A 26,217-nucleotide genomic window follows, 5' to 3' on the forward strand; every position below is an offset into this window, starting at 1 on the left:
GACCCATATGATATCCGATTGTCGTTATATTTGGTGTTAAGCTGTCTCTGAACTGCCCCCAAAATATTCATCAGTGTTCCTTATAAATTAGTAAGAGATTGACACCAAATTACAGATTAAAACCTGTGCTATACCTATCCACATAAACTTGCCCTGGGTCTCTGCAACAAGCTTCGTTGATAAATTGTACCAAGGTTTTGGATAACACTATATCCTGAGCGGTGGTGTTTTAACTGCAAACTGTCCGGTTGACTGTTATTTCCCCACATGGTGCTTTGAGGCCACCGGCTAAAAAGGATTTTGGCATAACCGCCTTCTCTGTCAAAGTGTGGTGGCTAATGCACAGGCATGAGAAATTGTGCTGCTATATGAAAAAAACACCTTCTGCAGGAGAAGGGTGTTCGCTAGGGTATGTCCAAGTAAGGCTTCTCCTCCTGGTTAGGGGTCTGCTGTAAATTTTGTATCCATATACCTGCCCTAAAATAAGGTTACTCTTTAGGACCACCACCGTCTCGGACCACCCCCACGTACATGAACGGAAAGGCGCAATATGACTGCCGAAGTTATACATTTGGTGCTATATTAGAGAAACTCTGAAACACAGCATGCCAGGGCCCTCAGGGGTCAGTCACTCTTCTGAAGCCAACTGAAGGAAAAATATGGTATATATGACCATTGTTTAGAGTTGGAGGGAGGCATCATGAGTAATGTGAGGTCCATCCCCCACTACCTTATCTCTTATGCAAATAAGAACCATGGGGTATTACACTGGCCAGTAGTGCACACAGATTTTATGCCATTTAGTATATGAGATACACTTTATAAACAAAAAAGTCTGCAGCTACTAAAATGCAGGTATACAGTACTCCGGCAATACGCAACAACAATTTGAGAAATGTCAACCAATGTAAGATTTATTCATTACATCTCTGGAGCATAAAAATACAAAACGCTGATCTAGAAAGCAGACAGATTAAGTGGGTAGAGTCTGTCATATATTGTGTTTTTACCTTCCAAGATACTAGACATTTCTACACTTTGCCTATTAAAAAATGTATCAGTTCCTCAAATAGCCTGTTGGCATATGAGAATATAAGAGTGAATTTGACATTTCTACAGATGTTTTTGAAATTACAATTTGTATTTTGATATATTGTATAAGAAAGGGCAATATATAACTAGAATTGGTTCAATGTGTTTTGCGGTCTGTAACATGTAAAACAGAATATGCTAGCTGATGTCAATCTTGTAGTCTTCTCAAATTTAAGAGAATAGTCTGGTTGATTAAAAAGCTAAGCACTTGGTCAACCTGTGTTTAGGCACTTAATAAATAATGATGACTGGAACCAATATGATGATGACAGTGAAGAAAATGTGATTAAAAGGATATGAAAGTAAATAACCAGCCATAAGCACCCTGATCTATTTTAATTTCTTGCAGCATTGGAGGCTCCATCCCCATTGTATTCTCTTACTTCTCCGAGTTCCTGGCCCAGGAGAAGCGAGGAGAGCACCTCAGCTGGCTGTGCATGTTCTGGATGATTGGTGGCATCTACGCATCGGCCATGGCATGGGCAATCATCCCACACTACGGTAAGAGGAAAGCAATTTTTTAGCTTATAAGTGAATCAAAGACTTTGATTCCCTGACGTTTGCATATATTTTTAGGAACGATGGGACTCCAACCCATCTCAGAACTAGAGTCTGGAAATGGGTTCATGGCAGGAAGTTCAATTTTGGAAATGTCTAAAGTCATTGAGTCTTACCTGGGTTATATTCTCATATTCAAATACCTATTTAAGCATTAAGCATCAAAGATTTAAGGGCACATTTCAAGGTTGAGAAATGGCACCTGGAACCATAGTCAATGTCTAAACTCCCATTGGCCAGATCTTCTTTCTTTTCCATTGGCTTAAAACACAGATGAAAGCAATCAAAGAATGGTAAGAGATGGTGGTAGAGCTTACATGCTGTCAGTAGAGAGTAAAGCTAAAGGAGGTCACATAACCCAATGAGCATAAGAAGGTCTAGTTTAGTTGTCATTGGTACTCAATTAAGACATAGCTAGAGGGCACCAAACGCTATTCCAAAAGCCTAAGCTCATGCAACGTAAAAGCATTATTTATTTCTCAGATGATTGCATTAAAGTAATGAACCTGTAGAAAGCGAGAGGCAATAGCCTATTTACAACAAGGCAAGGATTCATATTCCACATCTTCTCAGATTTCCCAGGTTGTGGAGGTGCAGGCCTTCTTGTCTTGGATTTATCAGAAGTACAGATAAAATGGGGCATGGTATAGCTAAGTGGCTCCACCAAAGATGATGTTAGATATGGGCATGTCTATAGTATCGAGTCGGTTCACTTCAGTTGTGAACGAATCATAAATATAGAACTAAAAAAGAAGAAAACTGGACCGGCACCAGATTTAAAAGATACTATAGCATGATTAAAATGGAAGGGAGTAAATAAACATGAGGTGCAAGTGAGCAAGGAAGGAGCTCGGCGAATAAGGTGTAGGAGCACCAGTTACTCCTTCTCGCTTTATCTGAATGTGATGGTTCCTTCACCTATTAAAGTAGAAGAGAGAGAGTAAGATGAACGTTTGGGGAAGGAAGGAATCCTGTTAGGGCTGTGGAAACAGAAGTGTGAGGAGAAAATGAAGGGTACAAAATGAAAGACACTAAAGCAGATATTACTCAAAGAAATTCTTCAGCTCTAAAAAAGACAAACCATATTGATTATTTTTTTTAAATATATATCTTTATTGTTTTCACAAAAACACAAGCTGTGCATCATTCAGAAACTTACATCAAAACAGTGTATGGTATCACCACAGGGTTATTCATGAGATATAGCGTTACATCACATTTGGTGTATCACCGGGTTCATGTCACATGCAATCGGGCTGCAATGGTACTCACATAGTCCCAATGTCTGTGCAACGTGTGAGGTATTGCGGTCCCTGCTCCCTGAGTCCGCCACCAGGTCGCGGCTATTGGGGGGGGAACTATCTGGTATCTTATGCCTCGATGTTAGTGTTGCAGGTGGTGTGACATTGCTTCGACAGCTGTTGGGCCAGGATATGGGACTGACGCACCGTTCTCATGTGTCGGGCGAGCAGGAGAGCTTGCCGCCACCGCAGCTTGGTCCTAAACCTGGGTGTCAGTGGCGATCAACGCCCCGTCAGATGTGATAGTGTGTATCTCCCCCGCTCTGGTGATTCGGTGTGTTTCCATCTCCGTGTGGGAGCGGTCGGTAGTGTCAGCAGCCTCATAGACACTTGTAGCCCAAGATAGCCTGTCAGTGTGGTCAAGAGATCGGCTAGGAAATGAGGGGGAAATTCGTGACCGTGGCAGGAGTAGTGGAGAAGGCGGGAGAATCAAGGAGAAGGGTAAGTCGGGATGCAGTTGGGGAAGGAAGAGGAAACTGGAGGGGGATATAGAGGGGGGGGGGTAGTCAACTAGGAGGTGTGTATCGTGTGTTATGGTGAGAGCGTATCAGGGTGGCGGGAGCTAGGAGGTATCGTCCCATGTTGTTCATGACTGCCTGTCCGTTCCTGGGAGGGCAGTATGCCGGTCAGTGGGAGGGCCATGGTGTGGTTGAGGGATGCTTCCTCGCAGGCTAGGCATAAGTGCTGCCAATCGGTCGAGGGGTGTCCCAGTTTGGAGATTCATGTATGTTTTCGATGGGGCCATTGGGGCTGTTGCTCGTGGCTTCTACCTTGTCGGTCATGTCGTGTTTGTGTCAGGGGGTTAGTGTTCGAGGGGATTCCCTGTGTTTGGCATTCTCGATGGAAGGAGCTCAGCGTCTCGTCCCATAGAGTCGCGATGGGGAATTTCCGCAGTCCTGCGGTCTCTTCATTATGAAGGGTTATGCTCTCCGCCCTCGCCCAGTTGTCCAGGGAGGCGCGCCAGTGTTCAGCCAGTGGTGGTTCTGTGTGCTTCCAATGTTTAGTGAGGAGCCTCTTGGCTGTGAGCAGGCTTAGGTCCCAGAAGCGGGAGGGGACTTTGTTAAGTTTAGTTCTCCTGAAGAGGCCTAGTAGACATGCCTCCCAGGTGTGTGGTATTGGCATGGCCGTGCTACGCTCAAGTAATTGCAGCACCGTCTGCCAGTACGTCTGGATTCTCGGACAGTGCCACAACATGTGCAGCAGGTCCGCCCCTGTCAACATGCATCTCGGGCATTTCGCTGAGGCACCCGGGAAGTACTGGTTAATTCTGTCCGGTGAGAGGTACGCCCTGTGTAATATGTAAAATTGTATCAGCTTAAAGCGTGCGTTTCGTGGGATGCATCTGGGGCTCGCAATCACCATCGCCCATTCTTTATCTGTCCATTCTTTCCCCCTATCTGCCGCCCACTTGTCACGTAATGGCTGCAGAGTGAGTTGCGTGTGCGATAACAGTGCCTGCGTTAACCAATGTACCACATGCGTGCCCTTTCCCATGACATGTAGGTATTGTATTAGTTGGTGTGTGGGTTGTTCATATGCAATGTTTCCCCACCGCTGTGTGTCTGCCCGGATTATGGAAGCATGCTGTAGGAACTGTCCAGCCGGCAGTCCCGTATCGTCAGCGAGGGTCGCGAAAGGTATCAGGGCGCCATCGGCGTACAGGTCCGCCATGGTATCCACTCCCGATCGGGTCCAGTGCTCCATCATTGCTTCGGTTACCATGCCTGTGGTCTTGGGGGTGCCTAGGAGCGGGAGTGCCGGGGCATATGGCTTAATCGCTTTCGTAAGCCGAAGGCTCCTGCTATAACATTTTGCGGCTACTGAAGACAAACCATATTGATGAGACCAGTTATTCTCTTTTCGTCAAATGTGAATGGCTTGTGAAGAACTTTTCTATGAAGGAAGAGGACCATAGAAAATTGGTAAAATTGATACATAGAACTGAATATTTACTGGACCAGCGTAACACAAATACTAAGAGAATTAGAAAAAAAGCAGAATTTTGTTATTTGAGACAGAGTATCTGTAGTTTCAAAACTAAATTATAATGTTACCATTATTTTCTTTCATTGTAATATTGTCTGATTTTTCATGTCTCAAGAAAAAAAAAAGAGACTGGGCTCATATATCTGGTGCCGGACCATCAAAGTGTTCGTTGAGCCAGTAGCCTGACATTGAGTGGAGGGCTCTGGTGGGTCACAATGATAAGTTGATGTAGGGTCTTTTTGGATTACAAAGAAAACCATGAATCCTTGTGACTATTGGGAGATTGTGTAATCCATGCTTGTGGAGCTCTTAAATGTACTTAAGCAGTGCTGCTGGAGACGGAGCCTTCAGCGGTGCAGTCAACGTCCACTGGCCGAACAAAATATCAAGGTGACAGTCATGGTCCCAAGATCGGGGCAAGTGGCTGTTACTGTCAGTGGTGAGAAAAATGGGCATACCCAAACTACCGTTGAGGGCTTGGGCAGAGCAAAAGGAATGGGTAAATGTGCATTCAAGGGATTTATTAGTCTAATAAATCCCTTGAAGGCACAATTACCCATTCCTGTTAACCTGTTAATGTCAGTGTCCTGTGAAGTAAACCAGCCATGCTCAGAGTTCATTTAGGAACCTCAGGGTGGGTGTTTAGAGGGTGAAGCTTGAAATGTTGGATCTCTGGGGTGGTTTTGCATGTTTCCAAATGAAGCTCTGCTGGAAGCTCCTAACCCTACTGCTGCCATGAGTTTTTTTCATGCACAATTTAAATGGCATTTTCTTTGTGTCTAGGAGCATGCTGAAAAGTGGTTACCCTTTCTCAACGTATTAGTCTTTTTGGTTGACTGAGAGACAGAAGGGAGTCGACATTTAATAATAAGATTTAAAGTCTATGTAATGCATTTTGCCACATAATAAGGACCATGAATTGGTAAATAAAGTTAAGTGGGTTTAAGGCAAGTAAATACAAAAATCAGGAACATATAAAAGTAAGGAATTATAATGAGCAAATTAAGGTGTTGAAGCAGATTCTGACTCAATAACATAAAGCATATAATAAATGCAGTCAGAACAATACAGATAGCAAGAAATAGGAATAGGTGATCCTTTAGGAAACTCCATTCTTCCTTCCTCAACATGAATGCATTTCTGAATCAAATTGTGATCAGGTCAGAGGGAAATGTCTCAAAAATTTCAGGAAAGTGGGTAAGCGTCAGCATAGTGAACATTTCCGTACAAATCTTCTAAAGGGAACACGTTTTTAGCATAAAGCCACAGACTTGGAAACAGCGAGGTCTGCACCTCTTGAAATCCAAAGGGATCTGACTAAAACCTCCACAGTGTGAACACAAAATACAACAAAGTTTCAAGAACAATCAGCTGTTCCCCACATCAGACAAGAAACCCAATTATTCTTCCCTTCCCACAGTAGGTATCAGCAACATCCCTCATATTTCCATCCCACAACTTGAACAGTCACTGTAATCTTGAGTAACACTTCCCCTGAGATGCAATGAATAGGAGGCTTCTTCAGCTTGTTAGCGCGTCTTGCCTCTGCCAAGATTTTCTCTCTCAGGCCTCACTATCAATAATACAACACTACTCCTCTCTATCTTTTTTATAGTAACATTTTATAGCCATTTTACATGTTAACAACAAAACATTTGCCTTGCTCAGTATGGGTACTAATATGCATTGCTTCACTGTCATCCTGAGTTCCCGCTACGGGTCCGGCATAGCAGCTCCATTGTTACGAGTAGCTACCTGGATTTCATCTAAGTTGTCAGTCTGTGGTAGTCCCACCATTTATTCCAGATTTTGTCATAATTGCGAAGGCATCCCCAGGCTTTGTAAATGGTTTTGGTGTAAATACTTGAATTATATAAAGCGGAGTGTGGCAGATATTGTTAATGTGCGATGGGCCATACAGGCATCTCTTCAGTCCTCCTCATCCAGGTCCCCCACCCGGTCCTCCCACTTCCTTTCAAAGGGTTAGTGAAATACGCAAGTGTACTACTAGAGATTAATACATCTAGGATACTCCTCCCTTGCCTAAATGGCCCATAAGAATCTTATTTTCTACGGTGCTATACTCAGATATGTCCTGTAGTGCATCTTGATCTGTATGTAGTGTGTGCCGAAGTTGTAGGTAGAATTGGGAGGTTAGTATTTGGAATTCTGCCTGGAGCTCTTGGAATGATTTCATGTAGCTTCCGCCCCAAATGTCCCCCAGTCTCGATATTCCAACAGAGTCCCATCCCTTAAACCCATCTAGAGTGGACATATGATCCAGCCACCTACCCTCCCACAGCAGGGTTTCCTTTGTCAGCTTGCTGATCCATCCCAACTACTGGAGGGCGGCCCTCTACGCTCTAAACTCCACTTTAGTTACCTCAAGGATGTTGGATGGAATGGAGGTGCCGCAAAGGATGTAGAGTACATTGTCCAGTCCCAGTATGTCTAATTTGCTTCTGTAGGCTGGGTCATCCCACTCTCCATGTAGCCAGTCATAAATAGGGAGTATTTGCACCACCCAATAGTATAGGCGCATATACGCTATGGCTTGGCTCCCGTCGTACATCACCCAGGTGCATTTTCCAAAGGCTACCAAGGCCAGATACATTTTCGTCCCAGGGCCAGAACAGAGTAACCCAGGCTTGTGGTGTGTGTAAAGGGTAGTTTTGTGAAACACAGAGCAATTTTGAAAGGATCACCATCTTGTACAATGCAGTCTTACCTATGGTATTGAGAGGAAGGTTATTCCAACGTGAAAGGTCCTCTTGGGCCTGCGCGTCACACTAGCAAGGTTCAAGCTCCATGTCAGGTCAGGATCCTGGGATATGTGCACTCCGAGGTATTGAATGTTAATCCGGCATACCGGAATCCGGGATTGCCAGGCTGCATCCCGGCGGTCTTCCCTCACTGGAAACTGTAGGGATTTGTCCTCGTTGACCCGAATCCCTGATGTCTTCCCGAAAGTACCCAGGATTTGAAGAATTCTGGGCCCAATGTCAGCTGCTCTGGACATAAATATAATGACGTTGTCTGCGTATAGTGCTATGAGGTCCTACAACGCTAAGCTCCAGTCAAAACCCGAAACATGGGCGTCGCATGGGATCCACACAGCCAGAGGCCGGATGGCGAGCGCGAATTAGAGAGGGGACAGTGGGTACCCCTGCCTAGTGCCCCTCCTCACCGGAAAGGCATCTGACAGTACTCCATTAACCCGGGCCCCTGCATAAAGGACCCTAACATATGCCCAGAATCAAGGTCCGAACCCCATGCCACCAAGTACCTCATCAAGAAAAGTCAGTCAACCGTATCAAACGCCTTTTCAAAATAATTTAGCAGGAGGGCTGCTGGGCCTCCTAGAGCTCTGATACAGGACAGTGCTATGTTTACTCTGCATATGCAATGCCTGGTGCTGTGCTGAGGGATAAACCCACATTGGTCAGGGTGGACCGGTTTATGAATGACCGCCAACAGCTGGGTCGTCAAAAACGTTGCATAAAGTTTTACCTCGCTTTTGATATGGGATATGGATTGGGGCAAGTTAATAGTGTGCGACCAGGTTGGGGAAGGACCACAATTGTGGCTAGGTCAGTCTTGGAGGTAAAGTGGCCTGTGACAACAGGTTCACTATATAATTAAACAGGGGCGGGACAACGTCAGGGAGGAGTTAGAACTCTATGGGGAATCCGTAGTTTCCTTGTGTTGTACCCGGATGAAGATCTGCCCTATCTCCTACTTCTTCCCTGGTAATATCTATTTCCAGGATAGCTCTATCCGGGGGGTGGGGGCAATTGGGACAAGGGGTGTTCCCCCCTCAAAGGGGATGTCATTTCAGTGTCTGGATGTATCTGGTGAGCATAAAGCTCCCAAAAGTACTGGGCAAATACAGTGGCGATCCGTTGAAATCTTCCACCCATCCATCCGAGCTCCCCATGATGCGAGGTATCACTCTGTTTTTAGATTGGTGTGTGGCAAGCCAGTGTAGTAGTTTACTAGATTTGTTGCTCCATTCATAAACACAGCATGTGAATGCCATCCAGCACTTCTGAGCCTCGTCCAGGCATAATTGGCGTAGTGAGGCCCTGTCTAATTCTAGCTGTTGTGTCCCTGAGTTACTAAGTGATCCAGGCTCCCTGTGGTTCAAAAGCATTAGCAAGGTTTCAAGCTCGACCATTTGGCTGTGTTTTTCGCGACCAACCGTTCGGATGTAGGAGTGAGTCATGCCCCTCATATAGGCCTTGCCCGCTTCGCATAAGGTCCTGGTAGAATTAACTGAACCCTTGTTGCCCCCCAAGCAGAACCAGGCATTGAGGCGCCATATAGGGCGGTGGCCTCTGGGGGACATGTCAAAGCATAGTAGAACCAGTGCATGATCTAATATCTGGGATCCAGTGCTCTGAAAGAGATCAGCGGCTGATAAGAACAAATAATGTGGGATAGTGAACCGTGGGAAGCCGAAGTGTGGGTAAAGCTGAGGTCCCCTGGGTGCCACACTCACCAGGCGTCACTGAGGCCAAGTCCTTTCGACCAATCCATTAAACCCCGACTACGTCGGGGAGTGTCCCCCTAGTTTCGTCAGCCCCTGTGGGAGTGCAGCCACTAGGTTCTGAAGAACTTTCAACATGATCTAATGCATTGGAGGGGGCTGTATATACTTAAAATATTGTACATGACGGCCTCCACTGTGCCCCCCAGCAGGATGTATCTGCTGTGGGTATCTTCCATTACTTTGGTTATGGCCATTGGGAGGGATTTGTAAAGGAGGATGGCCACCACTCTGGAGCCCCTAGCATAACCCTTATAGAACACCCTGTCACATCCTGGTGGAGAAGTGTGGCTCAATGGTTAGAGCGGCAGACCCTGATGCAGAGGTCTAGCCCGGGACCAGGGTTCAATTCCCTGCCTCGGCGGGTCTTGAGCTCAGAAATTCCACGGACCTGATAATTCTCGCCTCGGTGCCTATTCCAATCATGGAGTCCCACTCTGCAACTCTGGGAAATAGCTTGCTTAATCTCCACAACGGCCCCCACAACGCTAAGGATGCCTGGCCTCCACCTTGGGGGTGCCCAGGAGTGGACACCTCACAGGGAAAGCCAGGATGGGTTCCACAGCGGTATTCGTACAAGCGCCTTGAGAACCTTGCGGGTGAGTAGTGCGCTATACAAGTATCAATTTACATTTACATCCCCTGTGAGCAAGGACTTGACAGTTGGTGCCTTGTAGGTGTTTTCTGTAGTAACACTAAATTTGGGGAGTGCCTGTGAAGAAATTGAAAGACGGCTCCTCTCTTAATACAGTTCAATAGGCCGTTGGCATTCCACGTCATGACCGTGAAAGATTGAGACATGGTAGGGTCAGTGGAAATGATTGGTACTCAGCGAGGTTTGGCTCGGGAATACTTGATAGTGTTGGTGGGAAGGGTGCTTGTGGTAAAGGCCAATAGCGGGAAGCCCTCCATGGTGGACATCGGCCCTTTATTCATCCAGAATAAAGGAAAGTCAAAATAAAGCAATACAAACTGAGCATAAACACATCCAATGTTCCCCTTTCCCCCAACTCCCCCCTCACTATACTTCCCACCCAGAAGAAGCATCTGTTTCCCATTCCCAACATACTATAGACCAAACTATTCAACAGTGGGGGTTAAGATGTATTAATGAAGGTCCGGTACCTCCCTAATCCACTCCTTAAATTGCTATGGAATAATACCATAATAGGATACCACAGTGATGATGTGTTGAAAGTGCCAGAATCTTAAACATGGAAAATGACTCCAGGGTCAGTTGGTGGATATGTCAGGGCCACAGTGAGAAGTCAGGTGTTGTGTTCTGTTCGAGGCCCCTTTTCTCCTTCCCACTCAGAGGTGAGATCCATTTCACTTTGTCCCACTGGTCGCTTTCTCGATCTCTGACGCTGGCGTTTACTCTTTGGTTTTTCGGCTTCCAGGGTGAATGCGTGAGGAGATCTTGAATTGCTAATAAAGGTGCTCCGTGCACACTAGTGTTATCGCGTTCAATCAAATGTTCAAACAATCATTTTAGTGCTGCTCCATTCGTTGCACTCGGTCAGAGTGCCTAGAAAATATAGTAACTGATCTGGTTGGGAAACCTCCAGTCCTGTAGAAATTGCTCACTTATTTTCGAGGAATCATAAGTTCCTTATCAATGTCTAAAATAACCATATATCCTTTCAATGGTAAGTTTCAATCTTCTTTTATTTCATTTCATTCTTTTCATGAATTCTTCATTAATTCACTGCATTATAAATCAATCTCACGAATTATACCCAATGCATTTCGGGTCACTTCATGGACCCTTCCTCAGGGGTCTATAAAAGATAATGATGAAAAAGAGAAAACAAATTAATCCCAAATCTCGAGTCAAGGTGTATCAAAGATATATCATGCTCCATGGAACAGGTGGATTGGGAACGATTGGTTGCTGCTCAGTGAGCCAGGTCCATGCCTCATTTGGAGAGTCAAAGAAGAGTATCTTGGACCGGTGAACCACCAGCAGCTTAGCGGGATACAGGGGTGACCAAAATTTGACTTTAACTTGGTCAAAGTAATTACGCTGGGATTGTACCATATGGGTATAGTCCTGGAAGATCAAGATGCACCCCGATTCGAAAGGTAGGTCTTTTGTGAGGCGCCCGCCTTTCAGGATGGTATCTTGATCCTTATAATTCAGAAAGCATGCTATGAGGGGTCTCAGTGGTGCTCGCGGGGGCCTTTGTGCAAGGGAGCGAAACACCAGTTCAGTGACAAAACAGTTGGATAGACTGGAAGAATCTAGCCAGGTCTGAAGCCCATGTTCTAAGAAGTGTTCAGGTGACTGGCCCTTGGAGACCTCCAGAAACCCAATAAAATGGAGATTGTTGAGGTTGGACTTGTTTTTGGAATCCTCCATGTCATTGTGCATGCTTTTCGTATCCCGGGTTAGACAGATTACCTCAGACGAGAAGTGTTTAATGGTATCTTCCAGGGTGGACATCCTTTCTTTGGCTTCCAAGACCATCTCAATCGCCTTTTGTAGTCTTGGCGGGGTAGTGACATCTCCGCTCCTAATTGCCCTTTTCTGGTCACTAGTGATATCTTGGATTCGTGGATAGCTTGTAGAATGAGGGTTGTGGAGTTACATTCACAGAGGTGTCAGCCCCAGGGGCGCCATCCGAAGTTACCCTCTTCTCCCTAATGGGGCCATGTATTTGTCCATTTTGGTCTGCCCTGAAGTTCCCTTGTCGCAGCGCATGGCACTGACCCCAGGACCAGAAGCAGATCTGGTGTGTGCTTAAGCGCTACAGTGCGGGGCGGTGCAGATTAGAGAGAACAACTACCCCCTTAAGGCCCTTGGAGAGCCTGCACTGAGGGGAGCTGACCCGCTTGTACCAGACAAGACCAAAGCACAAGCAGTCAGTCCACTCATTCCCCCAAGAGTCTGGGACCGTAATTATCTTAGTTCCTCCATGGGAGACAAGCAACATGATGCCCTGTCCAGGCTGTGGGAGACAATGCACAGTGAACTCTCAGCGACAGAATAGGCAGACGAGTGCAGGGGGGAGCCACTTACACGTATGGCGCAACCAGAGTGGGCCCTGCGATCCAGGATCTGCCTTCCCTATGCCATGTAGGAGGTGTAGGCCCAGTCCCCGGGGAACCCAGTGAAAGATCCTCAGGGCCTTAGGGTTATAAGCTGCCCCACCCGCTGAAGGCACTCTGCGATATGTTCATCACACTGACCCCTGTTCCACCCCCCGGCCAACCAGGTCAGTAATGCAAGCGTCAGCAGTCATAGGGTTCCCACGCAACAGAGCAAAACTTAGGGCGCCATGTCTGAGGCTCAAAATCATGGGGCAGGGTTCTTCTGGCTACTGGGCCCCGTTGTCATTGGGCACCAAGTGTAGTCAAAATTTTAGCAATCACTGTTGCCCCGGGCCTCCAATCGACAGGGACGAAACACTGCACCTTCGCCCTGCAGGCCTAGGAGTCCAGCCCCAGCCGCCCTGGCTAGCCCGTCTCCCCCGCGGCCTACCTCGTGCTCTTTACGGGCCTCGCAGGAATCCGAGGTGCTGCCTCCACTCCGGGAACCAATAGCTTTCCAACTGTAAGGCACAATCTGAGCTATGCATGCCTCGCACAATCACTTCAGCACAGGCCACATGAAGGGAGCTCAGTCCCATTTCGCTATTAGTTATGGGCCGTGCATCTGGCCGCCTACGTTATTTCGGTCGGCCCTCTAGAAGCCACTGAAGAGTGCTCCAGTAGCATCTATCGCAGAATGCGGCAGTCAGGCCGGCGTTCCGGCACCACTGAGGCACGCCAGCATCCAGGAAAGGCAATACAAAGAGCCTGAAAAAGTCCGCCAGCCATTTTGGCCATATAGGCCACGCCCTAGCAATACACCTTTCTCTAGCTATGAAATCATGAGAATGCACCTGCAAAAGAAGGAACAAGCAGAGCAAGCAAAATGTCTTTCAAAATTAAGGCCTTTAGACAAGCTAACTTTAGTCAAGCATTTCAATGTGCACTTTGAATACATTATAGATGTATTATATATTATAGATGCACATATAACTTCAAAAGTAAGTACAAACGTGAATAAATGCGTTCATGGTTACATATACAATGTGCTTACAAATAAATGCAATATGACTTGAGACATAAGTGTAAATATAAATGAAAACTACAAGCCTTCATGGTTAAGCTAAACAATAATATGAACGCGTTTTTATGGGTTTCTAATCTTCTACAATGAATGCCCTTCAGTAGTACATTTAAATGCTTCACTTCACGTTAATTAAGTTAGACACACTGTGTATATTGTCAAATACACATAAAATTTGCGCTTCGGGGACATGTAAGGATGGGGCCTAATTTGCGCTGCTCCATGTGCGTGTGTTTTTATGTGCACGTGTCGTGTACACTGAAAAATCCCAAACTGAAACCTTAAAAACAGTCAATCGTACAAACATTCCACCACACTGCGCATTCCCTGTATCATCAAAACTAACACAACATGACAGATTTTACGCCTACGTCCCCTTCCGCTGCTCGGGTCTCACAAGGATTGAAGTCCCGCCATTTCAACCAAGTCAGCAGAAATGGCGCCTCGGCGCGCTGTCGCTGCTGCAGCTCTAGCCCTCGGGGCTGGAAAAACGAAGGCGGCCTGCTGTGAAAGGAGAGCTGGGAGCTGAGACATACTCGACAACAATTAAATGAGAAAGGGAGGTAGGGGGCAGCATGGCGGCATATGTAAGAAACAAAATGCCAAACCTTTAATTAGCGGCGATGCTGCTGTACTACGAAGTGGAATGGAAAACACGTTCTTCTGCAGAGAGTGGAGACCAGATTGTCGGGGTAATGCGACAATAATGTGGTCCAGCTGTGGATTACGAATAACACATTTTAAAGGTTAAACGTGTAAAGGAATGAACTGCCACGATAAACGTATATTATCTTCATGCCTCCATTTCTTTCTGCGGAGCCTCTATCTTCCCTGCCTTTGGCAAGAAAGTGCACAGTGGAGTGGGTCAGGGCTCCTATTGCCGTCAACTCTGACCCAGTGGCGTAGCAAGGTCAGGTGGTACCCAGTGCGGAAAATTTCTTGTCACCCCGGCATGACAAACTGGCAAAAATATGTGTTTAAAACACATATTTTTGCCTTTTTGGTCACTCCCCCCCAGTTCCCCCCCCCAGTAATTTCTTATCTCTCCCAGGGAGCTCCACACCCACCGCACCGAAGATGGGCAACACTATTTCCATTGGATTTTACATATGCAAAAGATCTTTTTGACATGTGGGCTGGACTGTTCCCATGAAGAACAGAGTCAAGGCTGTTTTGCTTATGGCTGGGTCCAAACCGGGGTAGCGTGGTGAGCAAAAAGTGGGGCGGCTGGCCGTAGGGGGCATCGGGCGTTTTCCTGGTGGGTTGGAAGGATGGGGGCCAGTTTTGGAGTGGTGGGGGCCTCTTTTGTTACAGAGGGCCGGTTTTGCAGCAGTGTTGCAATATCGGCCCCCTGTAACAAAAGCAGCAGCAGTGCTTCACACTAGCAACCCCCCACCTTCCTCGGGGCTGGTCCTGCTGAATTGTCAGGGCTCGTTTGTGTTTCCAGTCCGGCCCTTCAAAGAAGCGATGGAATAAACCTGGATCTGTGACTGGGGTGAATTTTTGATTCGTTCACCATTCCGTCCATCATCTGTTCTTTTTGCTTTTGTCGCCCTAAGTTGGAAGGGTCTGCCCAGACGTGGGTCCCGTGCTCACTGTGCCACTGGATTCAAGCTAGCTTGGCTGATGAGGGTTGATGCCCCGAAACCGGTCCTAGGATGCTTGTTTCCGGTCCAGGGAGGAACTCTTGAATTAGTCTTAGAGGATGTGGTCAGTCCATTTGAACTGATCTGTTTCTATCAGATAATGGTCGACACTGGCTTGTATATGATTGGTCCTTGCCTGTTGTGACCAAGTGAGCAAAAACAGAGCAGGAATTTGGCATGGACGGAGTTACAAGTGGCCTGAGATTAATTCAAGCATTCTAGCCATCATGTTTCTGTTTTCCTATTGGGTTGGAGAAAGGATAAGCCACGTGTCCACGGAGGTGATGGTAGTATACAGAATATGTCTGTGTATGGGTAGCCATGGCATCATCAGAATGGGATACATGTTAATCCATAAATTAAAAGCCGACAGTGGTAGTCTATATTATATGCCTATGTATGACATGCCATAAAATCACCATCATCAGAATGAAACAAATGGTAAGCCAGCGAACAGTGCATGCAATGGTAGCCCATGAACATGCCTGTGTATCTGGGCAGCCATGACAATATCAGAATTATACACCAGGATTATGAGTCAAGCAGTGGCGGGCGGTGACCCTCAACACTGGAGGGGCGTCGGGGGGAAAGAGATACAAACTCAGTGGGGGGCAAAAAGATCATTACAAAAACATAAAAAATGTACTTACCCGTATTTCCCTCTTTGTGTTTTATTCTTTCTTCTGGAGTCAGTGCGATGGCACCTCATGGAGCCTCAGGCAACCCCCTTTTGCAAATCCCAAAGCTGCTCTTATGCTGCAGATGAGCAGCATGAGAGCTGTGCCAGGGTTGGCTGGAGCGGGCTGCCTCGATGCTCCAGCTAGATGGAGAGGTTTATACTGCACATGTCAGGCTGGCCGTTGCAAGATGGCTGGCCAAAGTGACATACGCAGTGTAAACTGGTGAAGTGAGCACCACTCCCTTGCTGCCATTCAGCAGCAATGCCCCGCCCCAAAAACTGCTGAGGCTGGGAGCAGTGAAAAAGAAAACGGTAATTCATTTTATTACCGTTATATTTTGTACTTTTGCTGCACTAGCCGCAGGGGGGGGGGGCGCTCTTCCACCCTAATGGGGGGTGGGGGGGCACTGCTGGAGTCAAGAGCATGCAATGGAAGTTGGCAGCATTGACATTATCCGAAAGAAGACAACTCATAATCCGTTAATCCAGATCAGGCAATGGTATTTTGCCTGCTCTAAGCCGGAAAAACAACAAGTGATGGACTGAATGTGGATCAATGTCACACACTCCCCCAGTCAAAAGATCTGGGCCCAAATCCATCGTTTTTTTGCACTCCACACCACCCTGGGTTAGACAATGGCGATATGCAAATCAGCTCTGACCCTGTTGCCCCATGGGTACAGTCCAGTCCGAACTACTAAAGCCATGTCTTTCCCAGAACGGAATCAAGCATCCGAGGACCGGACCGGTTTCGAGGTAACACCTCTCTTCAGCCCGGCTAGCTTGACTCCAAGTGGTGTGGAGTGCCTGGGACCCACGTCTGGGCATCCCCAGCGCACTTAGGGCGGCAATTGCAAAAACAACAAGTGATGGACTGAATGTGGATCAATGTCACACACTCCCCCAGTCAAAAGATCTGGGCCCAAATCCATCGTTTTTTTGCACTCCACACCACCCTGGGTTAGACAATGGCGATATGCAAATCAGCTCTGACCCTGTTGCCCCATGGGAACAGTCCAGTCCGAACTACTAAAGCCATGTCTTTCCCAGAACGGAATCAAGCATCCGAGGACCGGACCGGTTTCGAGGTAACACCTCTCTTCAGCCCGGCTGGCTTGACTCCAAGTGGTGTGGAGTGCCTGGGACCCACGTCTGGGCATCCCCAGCGCATTTAGGGCGGCAATTGCAAAAACAACAACATCACTTGTTGTTTTTTGCTCTAAGCCGGAGTCCGGTGCTTGCAGTATTGGTTTATGATATTTTTCTGTGTAAGAGCATCTGAATGGTACACACTGTAAGGCTAAAGCATCTGAGCCTATTACAGACAGTGCTAGCCTAAGGACTATGCACTTCTATGGGCAGTCATGACATTGTTCGAATGAGACATACGACAAAAACGCAGTCCAGAGCAGGCAAAGATATCCTAAAGAATATGCATCTGTTGGGTAGTTGTGCCATCATGAGAAAAGGACACACAAATACAGGGCACACCAGACACCAGTTGGCAGTGATGTGTCTTGGCTGTACGGGTCTCTGGACATAATCATCAGAAACAAGGCGGGCTCCACATCTCATGGTGAAGATCATACTCCTGACAGCCAGTGATAGACCAGAGGTTCGCCTCCCATACAGTATCTTTGGGTGTCGTAGAGTTTACTTTGTCAGCTCTGGAAACAAGTAAAGCAAGCTTCAATCCTGACTTACTCCATTGACCAAATTGCGCAACAACCTTTGAAAAAGCGGGTCTCCCAGTGTCTCAACTCCCTCACTTAATGATCTTGAGAACACCGTGAACACCAAGGAGTTCCCTTTCAAGTATGTAGCCTTCAACATCACCTGAAGGCACCTCACGAGGTCTGGAAAGCATGGAAGACTGCTCTCTCGCACCCATCGGACAGGTCAAGGAGGTGGTCAAGCTTCTGTTCAATGGTTGTAATTGTTCTGATTTCTTTCTACAGGGTTAGACTTCAGAAAATAAAAATGTCAAACATTAAAAAATTAGCTATTCATTTTAACAGCTTAACATGAGGATGTGAGAGATGTTCAGCTTATACCTCATGCAAAAATATTTACCTGCTTGTTCTTGGTTTGTGAAGAAATGCCTCCTATTCGAAAGATCCTAAATTATACGTTGTCAGAAATGATCCTCCCTGAAATCAGCAATGCAGACCCGGGGGCATACAGCCCTTAATTTGTAAACAAAAAAGAAATAGTAAGTGCAATGGTCTAAAGTTTTTTATGGAAGCTTGCCCTACGCGCTTCTGGATGCTACGATTGCTAATACCAAGCCAAGGCTTCTCTTTCTAAACCTCCTTTTTCCTCTCTCTTCTGTCTTTCTCGCCCTTGGCTGAAATCTGATTATGAAAAATAAAGCCTGGTGTCAATGTTTAGTGGTGGTACCCAGCACCTGCAAACACTGGGACAAATTAAGCACTCTATAGACTGTACTTTCGTACCTTTGCTCTGATATAAATTGCAGGGGCTGCTGAGTCCTATGAGTAATTTTCCTGTCAGTAAATCTGATTCCTTATCAGTTCAGCCCACAACACCTCTTGTCCACCCGTCCTTTTCACCAGGGCAAGATCTTCTGTTTACCTCCTAGGTCCCCTGTATTCACACAATGGTGGCATTGACCCCATCCCTCTTTAATCATATAATTGTTTCTCTGCCACAGGATGGAGTTTCCAGATGGGCTCAGCGTACCAGTTCCACAGCTGGCGTGTCTTTGTGCTGGTCTGCGCGTTCCCCTCTGTCTTCGCAATCGGTGCCCTCACCACTATGCCGGAGAGCCCACGCTTCTTCCTGGAGGTAAGCGTGCCAGAAAATGAACGGCTCACCTTTTCTAAGGAGCACCACTTGGAGAAAACACAAGGGGGATTCTTTCATTGGTTAGATCTGGGGGCTTACAGTTTTGACACACTCATATATCACATTCAGTTTAGGAGTGATTCTCACCAAGGTGGTGGTTCACTTGCTTTCACTGCCATGACTGTACAAGTGTTATTGGAAGGATGGTAATGGTGCCCAAATCACAACAGATGATGATAATACAGATATCCATCGCACTGGAAGTATGTTCTGAAACAACCCTTTCTTGAGCAGCTCATGTCTCTTATCATACAGGCACCCTTGAAGGCATACTATATTCCCAAGTTCCACATAGTGATGTAATTTTACCAAAGCTATGTTTATAGTGTAAGAGATATCATATGATCTCTGATAATACCACAGGAACTGACATCCCATGGACATTGACTCCATTGACATGACATTATGCTGTTTTTTATAATCTGTACTAAATAATTGCTGGGCAAAGATGCCCCCTAACTCCTGATATGAGTTCTTAATTAATACAGAGAGCAATCAAACATTCTCCTGACCCACTGTTCTCTTTGCAGAACTTCCCAACTTGAGGAATCTCTCACAACAACTCGTGTATATTTTTTCCATTAATAAAGTTGATAGCTTAGGTTTGAAATCTTTCTCATTTACTACTATCTAGACAGAGTTCCAAATGTGAGCACTATACTCAAATGTTGCTGAGCTAGCAAAGACACGTCAGAAGAGATTATATGGTGGCATACAAATACATGTCAATTATTCCATGGTTAAATGGCTTTTCCAGACCTGGTTTCAATGCCCTCTTAAATCCAGAACAAACATGTTAGTAGTTATTAAATGTATTTTGTTCTAATTTTGCATTTTTAGTTCCATAGTGGGATGTGGGTTTATAGGGGAATAGGGTGGGAAGTGATTTAATTGCCTCAAATTGTAAAGCGCTCTGATATCCTTCGGGATCAACTTCGCGCTATATAAAACTTTCTAAATAAATAAATGTGTATGAATTAATGGCTGGGTGCCATCACATTAATCTTATAGCCTGAAAGCACTGCTGGATTATTTGCCCAACCTGTCCTCTCATAATTTATACTTTGTGTATTATTGATAAATTAATGTACACATATTTACATTTAACCTTATCTGCCACTGGCCTGCAATTGTTTAACTGATTAGGTCTCCATATTCCTTCCTAAAGCACATTGGTGCCTGATTTCTGCTTTGACTTACTGTTGTAGTACACTTGGTTTACTCCTTAATTCAAAGAGTAAGCCAAGAGGTTCCTGCCTTAGTCCTATAATTCAGTATCGAGCGGGGATTACTACAGAAGTAAGTCACACCTCGCAGCAAAATCATTTTAAATCAGAATCATTAGAAAATACTAGTTGTACTAGTAGTTCTCAAATTCTGTTCTGGCCAATGTTTATTATTTTGCGACTTTTATTATTGTGGTTCTTGGGTCAGTCAGCAGGCACAAAACTAGACCTATTGGTTATTCAAAAGTAAGCGTATGTGTTTGGCCAAGATTGAGGTTGTCATCCTAAGAATTTCCGGTATTGGCAATCCGGCCATCGCAAGAAGTCAATGAGTTTCCGTACCATACATAATGCTGTTAGTTCCTAATGCTGTTTGTCCCTATCCGCTCACACAAGTTGTTAACAGTCTCTTGTATTGCTCTCTTCCAGAACGGGAAGCATGACGAGGCCTGGATGGTGCTGAAACAAGTCCATGACACCAATATGAGGGCCAAAGGCCATCCTGAAAGAGTCTTTTCGGTAAGTTGTTGTCCCTTTCAGCACCTCCTCCCTGGACTCATTTTACATTTCTGATTCAGCAGTTTTTTAAGTAAAATTCTTGACTGTTCATCTTGTATGTTTGTGGAAGTTAATTTACCATACCTTATATTTTGGATACAGTGTATATTTAAGTCTTGTTCTCCAAGGTGGTTTTCCTAAAATTCCTCTTTAGTAATTTCAAAATAATTACTCCATAATCTTTAGCTTGGGGTTGTCGATACTGTGGAGTTGATATAAGTGCACGTTGATATTAAAGCTTAAGTAGTATGACTCCTCACCCTGTACAATACTAGTCACAATCTCAAATTTCAAGATTTGGGATGGTGTAAATGAACATACTCTTATAAATGCAAAATCTCTATTTACATTCGGCAATTAAACTGTATTTTAGCAAAACTTAAGTTTGCCTGTTTTTAGTTTGCTAGTGACTGTCTGTAAAAATGTTTTGCAAGGTTACCTTAAGGTTTAAATGGGATTCCATACAATAATGTGAATTATTTGTTTGTTAGTTATGTTTTTTGACTTGTATTGCTAAGGTCTTAAGGCTCTTGACCAACTGAGAGATAGGCACAGTTGTTAGACTAGGGTTTACTAGTGAAATGCTTTTGTAAAGGGCAAAGTCTTCGGGAATCTTTCGAGGTTGGCGAGTTTGTGGGTGTCTCGTGGGCACAGCTGTAGCGTGCTCCCAAGTTGGGGTTTTCTGATCATGAACCTTCCACCTCATATGGAGGAAGATATGAATGAGGGCAGATCCAATAAGTTTGTATTCAAGTGATTTAGACCCTGGTGGGTTGGACTCTATTGCTGCTGGGCAAGCAGGGGAATCTACTCTGCTGCCCTGGAGGAAAACACCCCCCATATTTAGAGATCTCAGCCTGTGCGGCAGAGGTCTCTATGCCTTCATAGAAACCATTCCAATGGAGGTACCTCTGAAGGCATTGAAAGTTTGCCAAGGAGCCTTCATGTTTCATGGGGCCGCTCACCAACCTTTTTTTGTTTTACAAGAACACACTACGAAAGGAGGAGCTTGTTTCTGTAAAACAAAAAAAACAAATGACCCTGACACCCTGGGCGTTCCCTCTCCGGGTGCGAGGTTTATTTTTTTTTCTGGTCCGGACTGCTAGGTCTTCAACAGAATAAGATTACCTCAGAACTTCTCCTTAAATAGGATGGTCCGTTAAGGTGCAAAGATGGTGAGCCTCAAATCTGCCGGCGTGAGGTTTCGCTGGGGGGTCCAGAAGGGTCTCTGCCGGCAGAAGCATGAAGGTTCGCCACATTTGTGATGGAGTACAATTTACTCCAAACTGTAAATGGGGCACAGAACTCATATAAATATCTTCAATTCATGGTAAAAATCACATTTGATCACCAGTTCTTTCCTAGCAATAAAGAAGCTGGGTTGGGAACTAACATTCATTTTGTGATCATTACAAAATTACAGTGAACTTTAATATCCAAAGGAGATTAGGCCTTATTCTTTTTATTTCAGTCGTATTGTGCACAGTTAATAAAGTGCATTTGTTTCCTACTGTAAATGGACTTTAAGATGTACAAATAAGGCAATACATTTGAAACAATGAAATATAAGCAGAACCCAAACAAACTACTAATCCACAGACACAACAATTGGAGAAATTCAAAATGAGCACTAGTCAATAGCATATTCCTCTTCGCCAGTGATAGATGAAGCGGAGAGGCTTTCATACTACACTGAAAAATTTCTTTAGCTAAAGAAAGTAAAGTTTTAGGTTAGTTGAAAGGGTAAGTTGTCATTTCAGTTAAGTAGAAAAAAGGCCTGTCTTTGTGTTTGCATCTTTCTTGGGTTAGGGATGTTCTATACCAGGGGTCTCCAACCTTTCCTGTAGTGGGACCTACTTCTGATCAGTGAAAATCACTGTGAGGTAATGAAGGCTTAACATCTAGTGCATTGTTACCAAATACCCCCCACACCTAATGTCCATAGAGCCACATTCTATGGTTTGAAAAAAAATCTTTGACTAGGGGCACTATGACAGGGCTGGCATGTGTGTCAGTGAGAGCGTGGTTGTTGCGGATGTATGAACATGTGTGCATATGATTTGGATATATGTGTATGGGTGACTGAGAGTCTGTGTCATATGAACTGTTGGGCATAGGACATGCCCTTCACCATATGTGGCACAGTTACATGTATAACACAAACATTCAACTGTTTTTTCCAATGGGAGAAATTTAAAGTGCAGAAAAATGTTCTGCAAAAATGTTCAAAGTATGGAACATTTTCCCGCACTTTAAATTCCTCCCACTTAAAAAATGAATGTCTTTTTCAGTTATACTTATGGCACAGTGAAATGAAAAACACTTTGAAATGGGAGAAAATTAAAATGAATGAATGAATGAATCAATCAGGGGAATTATAAGCGCACTACTCACCCGTGAGTGTCTCAAGGCGCTGCGGGGGAGGGGGGGAGGTCAGCAGTCCCGTTTCAGTCGAAGAGCCAGGTTTTCAGAGTCTTCCTGAAAGTGTTCAGGGAGGGGGCACGTCTGATGTCGGTGGGGAGCTCGTTCCAGGTCTTGGTCGCGATGTAGGAGAAGGATCTTCCCCCTGCTACAGCTCTGCAGATGTGCAGGGTTTGGGCGGGGAGAAGGTTGGTGGAGTGGAGGTTTTGTTTCCGTACGTGGAGGGTGATTCTGAGGTATTGGGGTCCGGTGTTTTGTAGACATTTGTAGGCATAGGTGAGTATCTTGAAGGTGACTCTTTTCTCGACGGGGAGCCAGTGGAGCTTGCGTAGGTGTTGGCTGATGTGTTTGTGTCGAGGGACCCCGAGGACGAGTCTGGCAGCAGTGTTCTGTATTGTCTGGAGCTTGCGGAGTAGAGACTTGTTGATGCCAGCATTGAGGGTGTTTCCGTAGTCCAGCCTGCTGGTAATGAGTGTGTGGGTTACTGTCTTCCTTGCCTCGGGGGGGGGATTCATTTGAAAGTCTTATGGAGGATACGGAGGGTGTTGAGGCAGCTGGAGGTGATGGCATTGACCTGTCAATTCTTGGAGAGGGAGGAGTTGAGTACGATGCCGAGGTTCTTGCCATGATCAAGGGGGTCAGAGGGCTGCCAAGGGCGGTGGGCCACCAGGTGTTGTTCCATGCCGAAGGAGTGGTTCCGAGGACGAGGACTTCTGTTTCATCCGAGTTGAGTTTGAGGCAGCTGTTGCTCATCCAGGCTGCGACGTCCTGCATTCCTTCCTGGAAGTTGAGTCTGGTGGTGGTGGTAGGGTCCTTGGTGAGGGAGAGGATGAGCTGGGTGTCGTCAGCGTAGGACACTATGCTGAGGCCATGCTGTTGAACGATGGCGGCAAGGGGAGCCATGTAGATGTTGAAGAGGGTTGGGCTGAGGAATGAGCCCTGTGGGACTCTGCAGTTGATTTCCGTGGGTACGGAGAGGAAGGGTGGCAGTCTGATCCTTTGGCTCCTGCGGGTGAGGAACGATCTGATCCAGTTACGGGCGATGCCTTGTATGCCGGCGTTGTGTAGTCTGGCTGTGAGTGTGCGGTGGGAGACGGTGTCAAAAGCTGCGGACAGGTCAAGTAGAATCAGGGTTGCAGTGTGGCCCTGGTCGAGGAGGGTGCAGATGTCGTCGGTAGCGATGAGTAGGGCAGTCTCGGTGCTGTGGTTGCTTCGGAATCCGGATTGAGAAGGGTCGAGGATGGCGTTGTCTTCGATGAACCTTGTCAGTTCTGCCTTGACGGTCTTCTCAGTGACTTTTGCTGCAAAAGGGAGGAATGAGATGGGCCGGTAGTTCTTGAGGTCCGTCGGGTCTGCTGAGGGCTTCTTGAGCAGGAACCTGACTTCTGAGCATTTCCAGTCGTCGGGGAAGGAACCGGTCTTGAAGGTGGTGTTGATGGTGCGTTGTAACACGGTGGCGATGGTGGGGGTGGCTCTGTGGTATATGTGGGGTGGGCAGGGGTCTGTGGGGGCCCCGGAGTGGATGCCTTTCATGGTCGTGGCAGTCTCCTCGGTCTTGATCAGTGTCCAGGCTGAGATGGTGGTCTGGCTGGCGTTGCCGCAGGGCAGGCTGACTGCGGTGTAAGGCGTGTGGTCGTTGAATTTGTCATAGAGGTTCTTTATCTTCAGGTGGAAGTAGGATCCGACTTTGTTGCAAAGGTCCTGGGAGGGGGTGATGTCCGTGGTTTCGCTGCAGGGCTTGGTGAATTCCTAGATGACGCTGAAAAGTTCCTTGGAGTTGCTGGAGTTAGCAAGGATGCAGTTGTTGATGAAGGTCCTTTTGGTGGGTCTGATGCGTTGGTGGTATTCAGTCATAGCGCCCTTGTAGGTGGTGTAGTTTTCGGGAGTCTTGCTGTTTCTCCAGTTCTTCTCCAGGTGTATGCAGTTGCTTCTGGCTTTTTGGAGATCGATGGTGAACCAGGCAGCTTGCGTGAGGCGTTGCTTGTCAGGGTTGCGCAGCGGGGCGAGCTTGTCTGCGCAGTTTGCGATCCAAGTGTGGAATTCCATGGCCGCTAGTTTGGTGTCAGTTGCAGCGGAGGGGGTGTTGCAGTTGAGGGTGTTGAGGTGTTCCTCGGTTACTCTGCTCCAGTTCCTACGCGGGGTTGTGGAGCAGGTTCTGCTGGCTTGGGTTTGTTGATGAGGAAATGTACACAGTGTTGGTCGGTCCAGGGGGGCTGCGTGTTGTGGCTGAAGTGAACCCTGCTACCTCCAGCGAAGATGGGGTTGAGAGTGTGTCCTGCCTTGTGGGTCGGTGTGGTGACGAGTTATTTCAGTCCGATGTTGGCGAGGTTGTCCCAGAGGGCGGCAGAGTTGGGGTCGCTGAGGTTGTCGAGGTAGAAGTTCAGGTCTCTGGTGAGTATGGAGTCCATGCCGGCGATGGCAGGGGGGGGCGATGAGGTCAGTGACGGTGTTGGCGAAGAGTGCTCGGGAGCCGGTGGGTCTGTAGGTGAGGGTGCCGCGGAGTGTGGAGTTGGGGTTGGTCTGGACCTGGAAATACAGGTGCTTGGCAGCGGAAAAGATTACTCTGGAGGCAGTGAGGCGGAGGGAGTTTTTGTGCGCAATGGCGATGCCTCCTCCCGGGTCGTTGTGGTGGTCCTTCCTTTGGATCTTGTACCCATCTGGGATGGCAATGTCAGGGGTCAAGGAGGGCCTGGTCCAGGTTTCCGTGAAAAAGGCGACAAGTTAACCTAATTGTGGTATTCCATGTCTGTGACTTGTTTAGGGTTCTTAGAACCTGGGGTGTCATGGGTAGAACCTAGGGAGTGTGTTGGCGGTTGCTGTGAGGAGTAGAGGCCTTTATACACTGTTCCCTGCTGTGGATGTCAAGCTGTTCCTACCTACGAATAAACTAGTGAGAAACCTGCATCTGTGTGGACCCACCTTCTACACAAATATTGGCGACGTTTGGGAACTTCTTTCATTAAGGATTTATGGTTTGGATACTAATGGAACAGCGTTCACTTCATCGATCGTTTTAAAAAATAAGGGAAAGTCTGAACAGGAGTCTGTATTCATCGGAGCATAGACCGACTGAGACTTCATTGTTTACAACTATTCAGCGTTTAGGTAACGTTCAGTTTTATTTCCTTAAATAACTTAAGTTTCCATCAGTGCTGCCGTTGGTGAGCGCGCTGTTTGAACTCTCCCTGCATTCTGTCCTCACGCACCTCCAGCTTG

At 46.4% G+C, this 26,217-nt stretch overlaps 1 protein-coding gene across 3 annotated transcripts in view; it reads left to right on the forward strand.

Annotated features, from left to right (window-relative positions):
- SV2A (synaptic vesicle glycoprotein 2A) overlaps positions 1–26,217 on the forward strand; it is a 349,950-nt gene that overhangs the window by 268,710 nt on the left and 55,023 nt on the right. For all 3 annotated transcript variants that reach the window (XM_078670410.1, XM_078670409.1, XM_078670408.1), the window contains exons 4-6: positions 1,442–1,593; positions 18,603–18,736; positions 20,452–20,541. In XM_078670410.1, coding sequence (XP_078526536.1) covers positions 1,442–1,593; positions 18,603–18,736; positions 20,452–20,541 — 376 coding nt within the window. The remainder of the gene's footprint in view (positions 1–1,441; positions 1,594–18,602; positions 18,737–20,451; positions 20,542–26,217) is intronic.

Source organism: Lissotriton helveticus, chromosome 12 (assembly GCF_964261635.1).
Source record: "Lissotriton helveticus chromosome 12, aLisHel1.1, whole genome shotgun sequence".
NCBI classification, from domain to species: domain Eukaryota; kingdom Metazoa; phylum Chordata; class Amphibia; order Caudata; family Salamandridae; genus Lissotriton; species Lissotriton helveticus.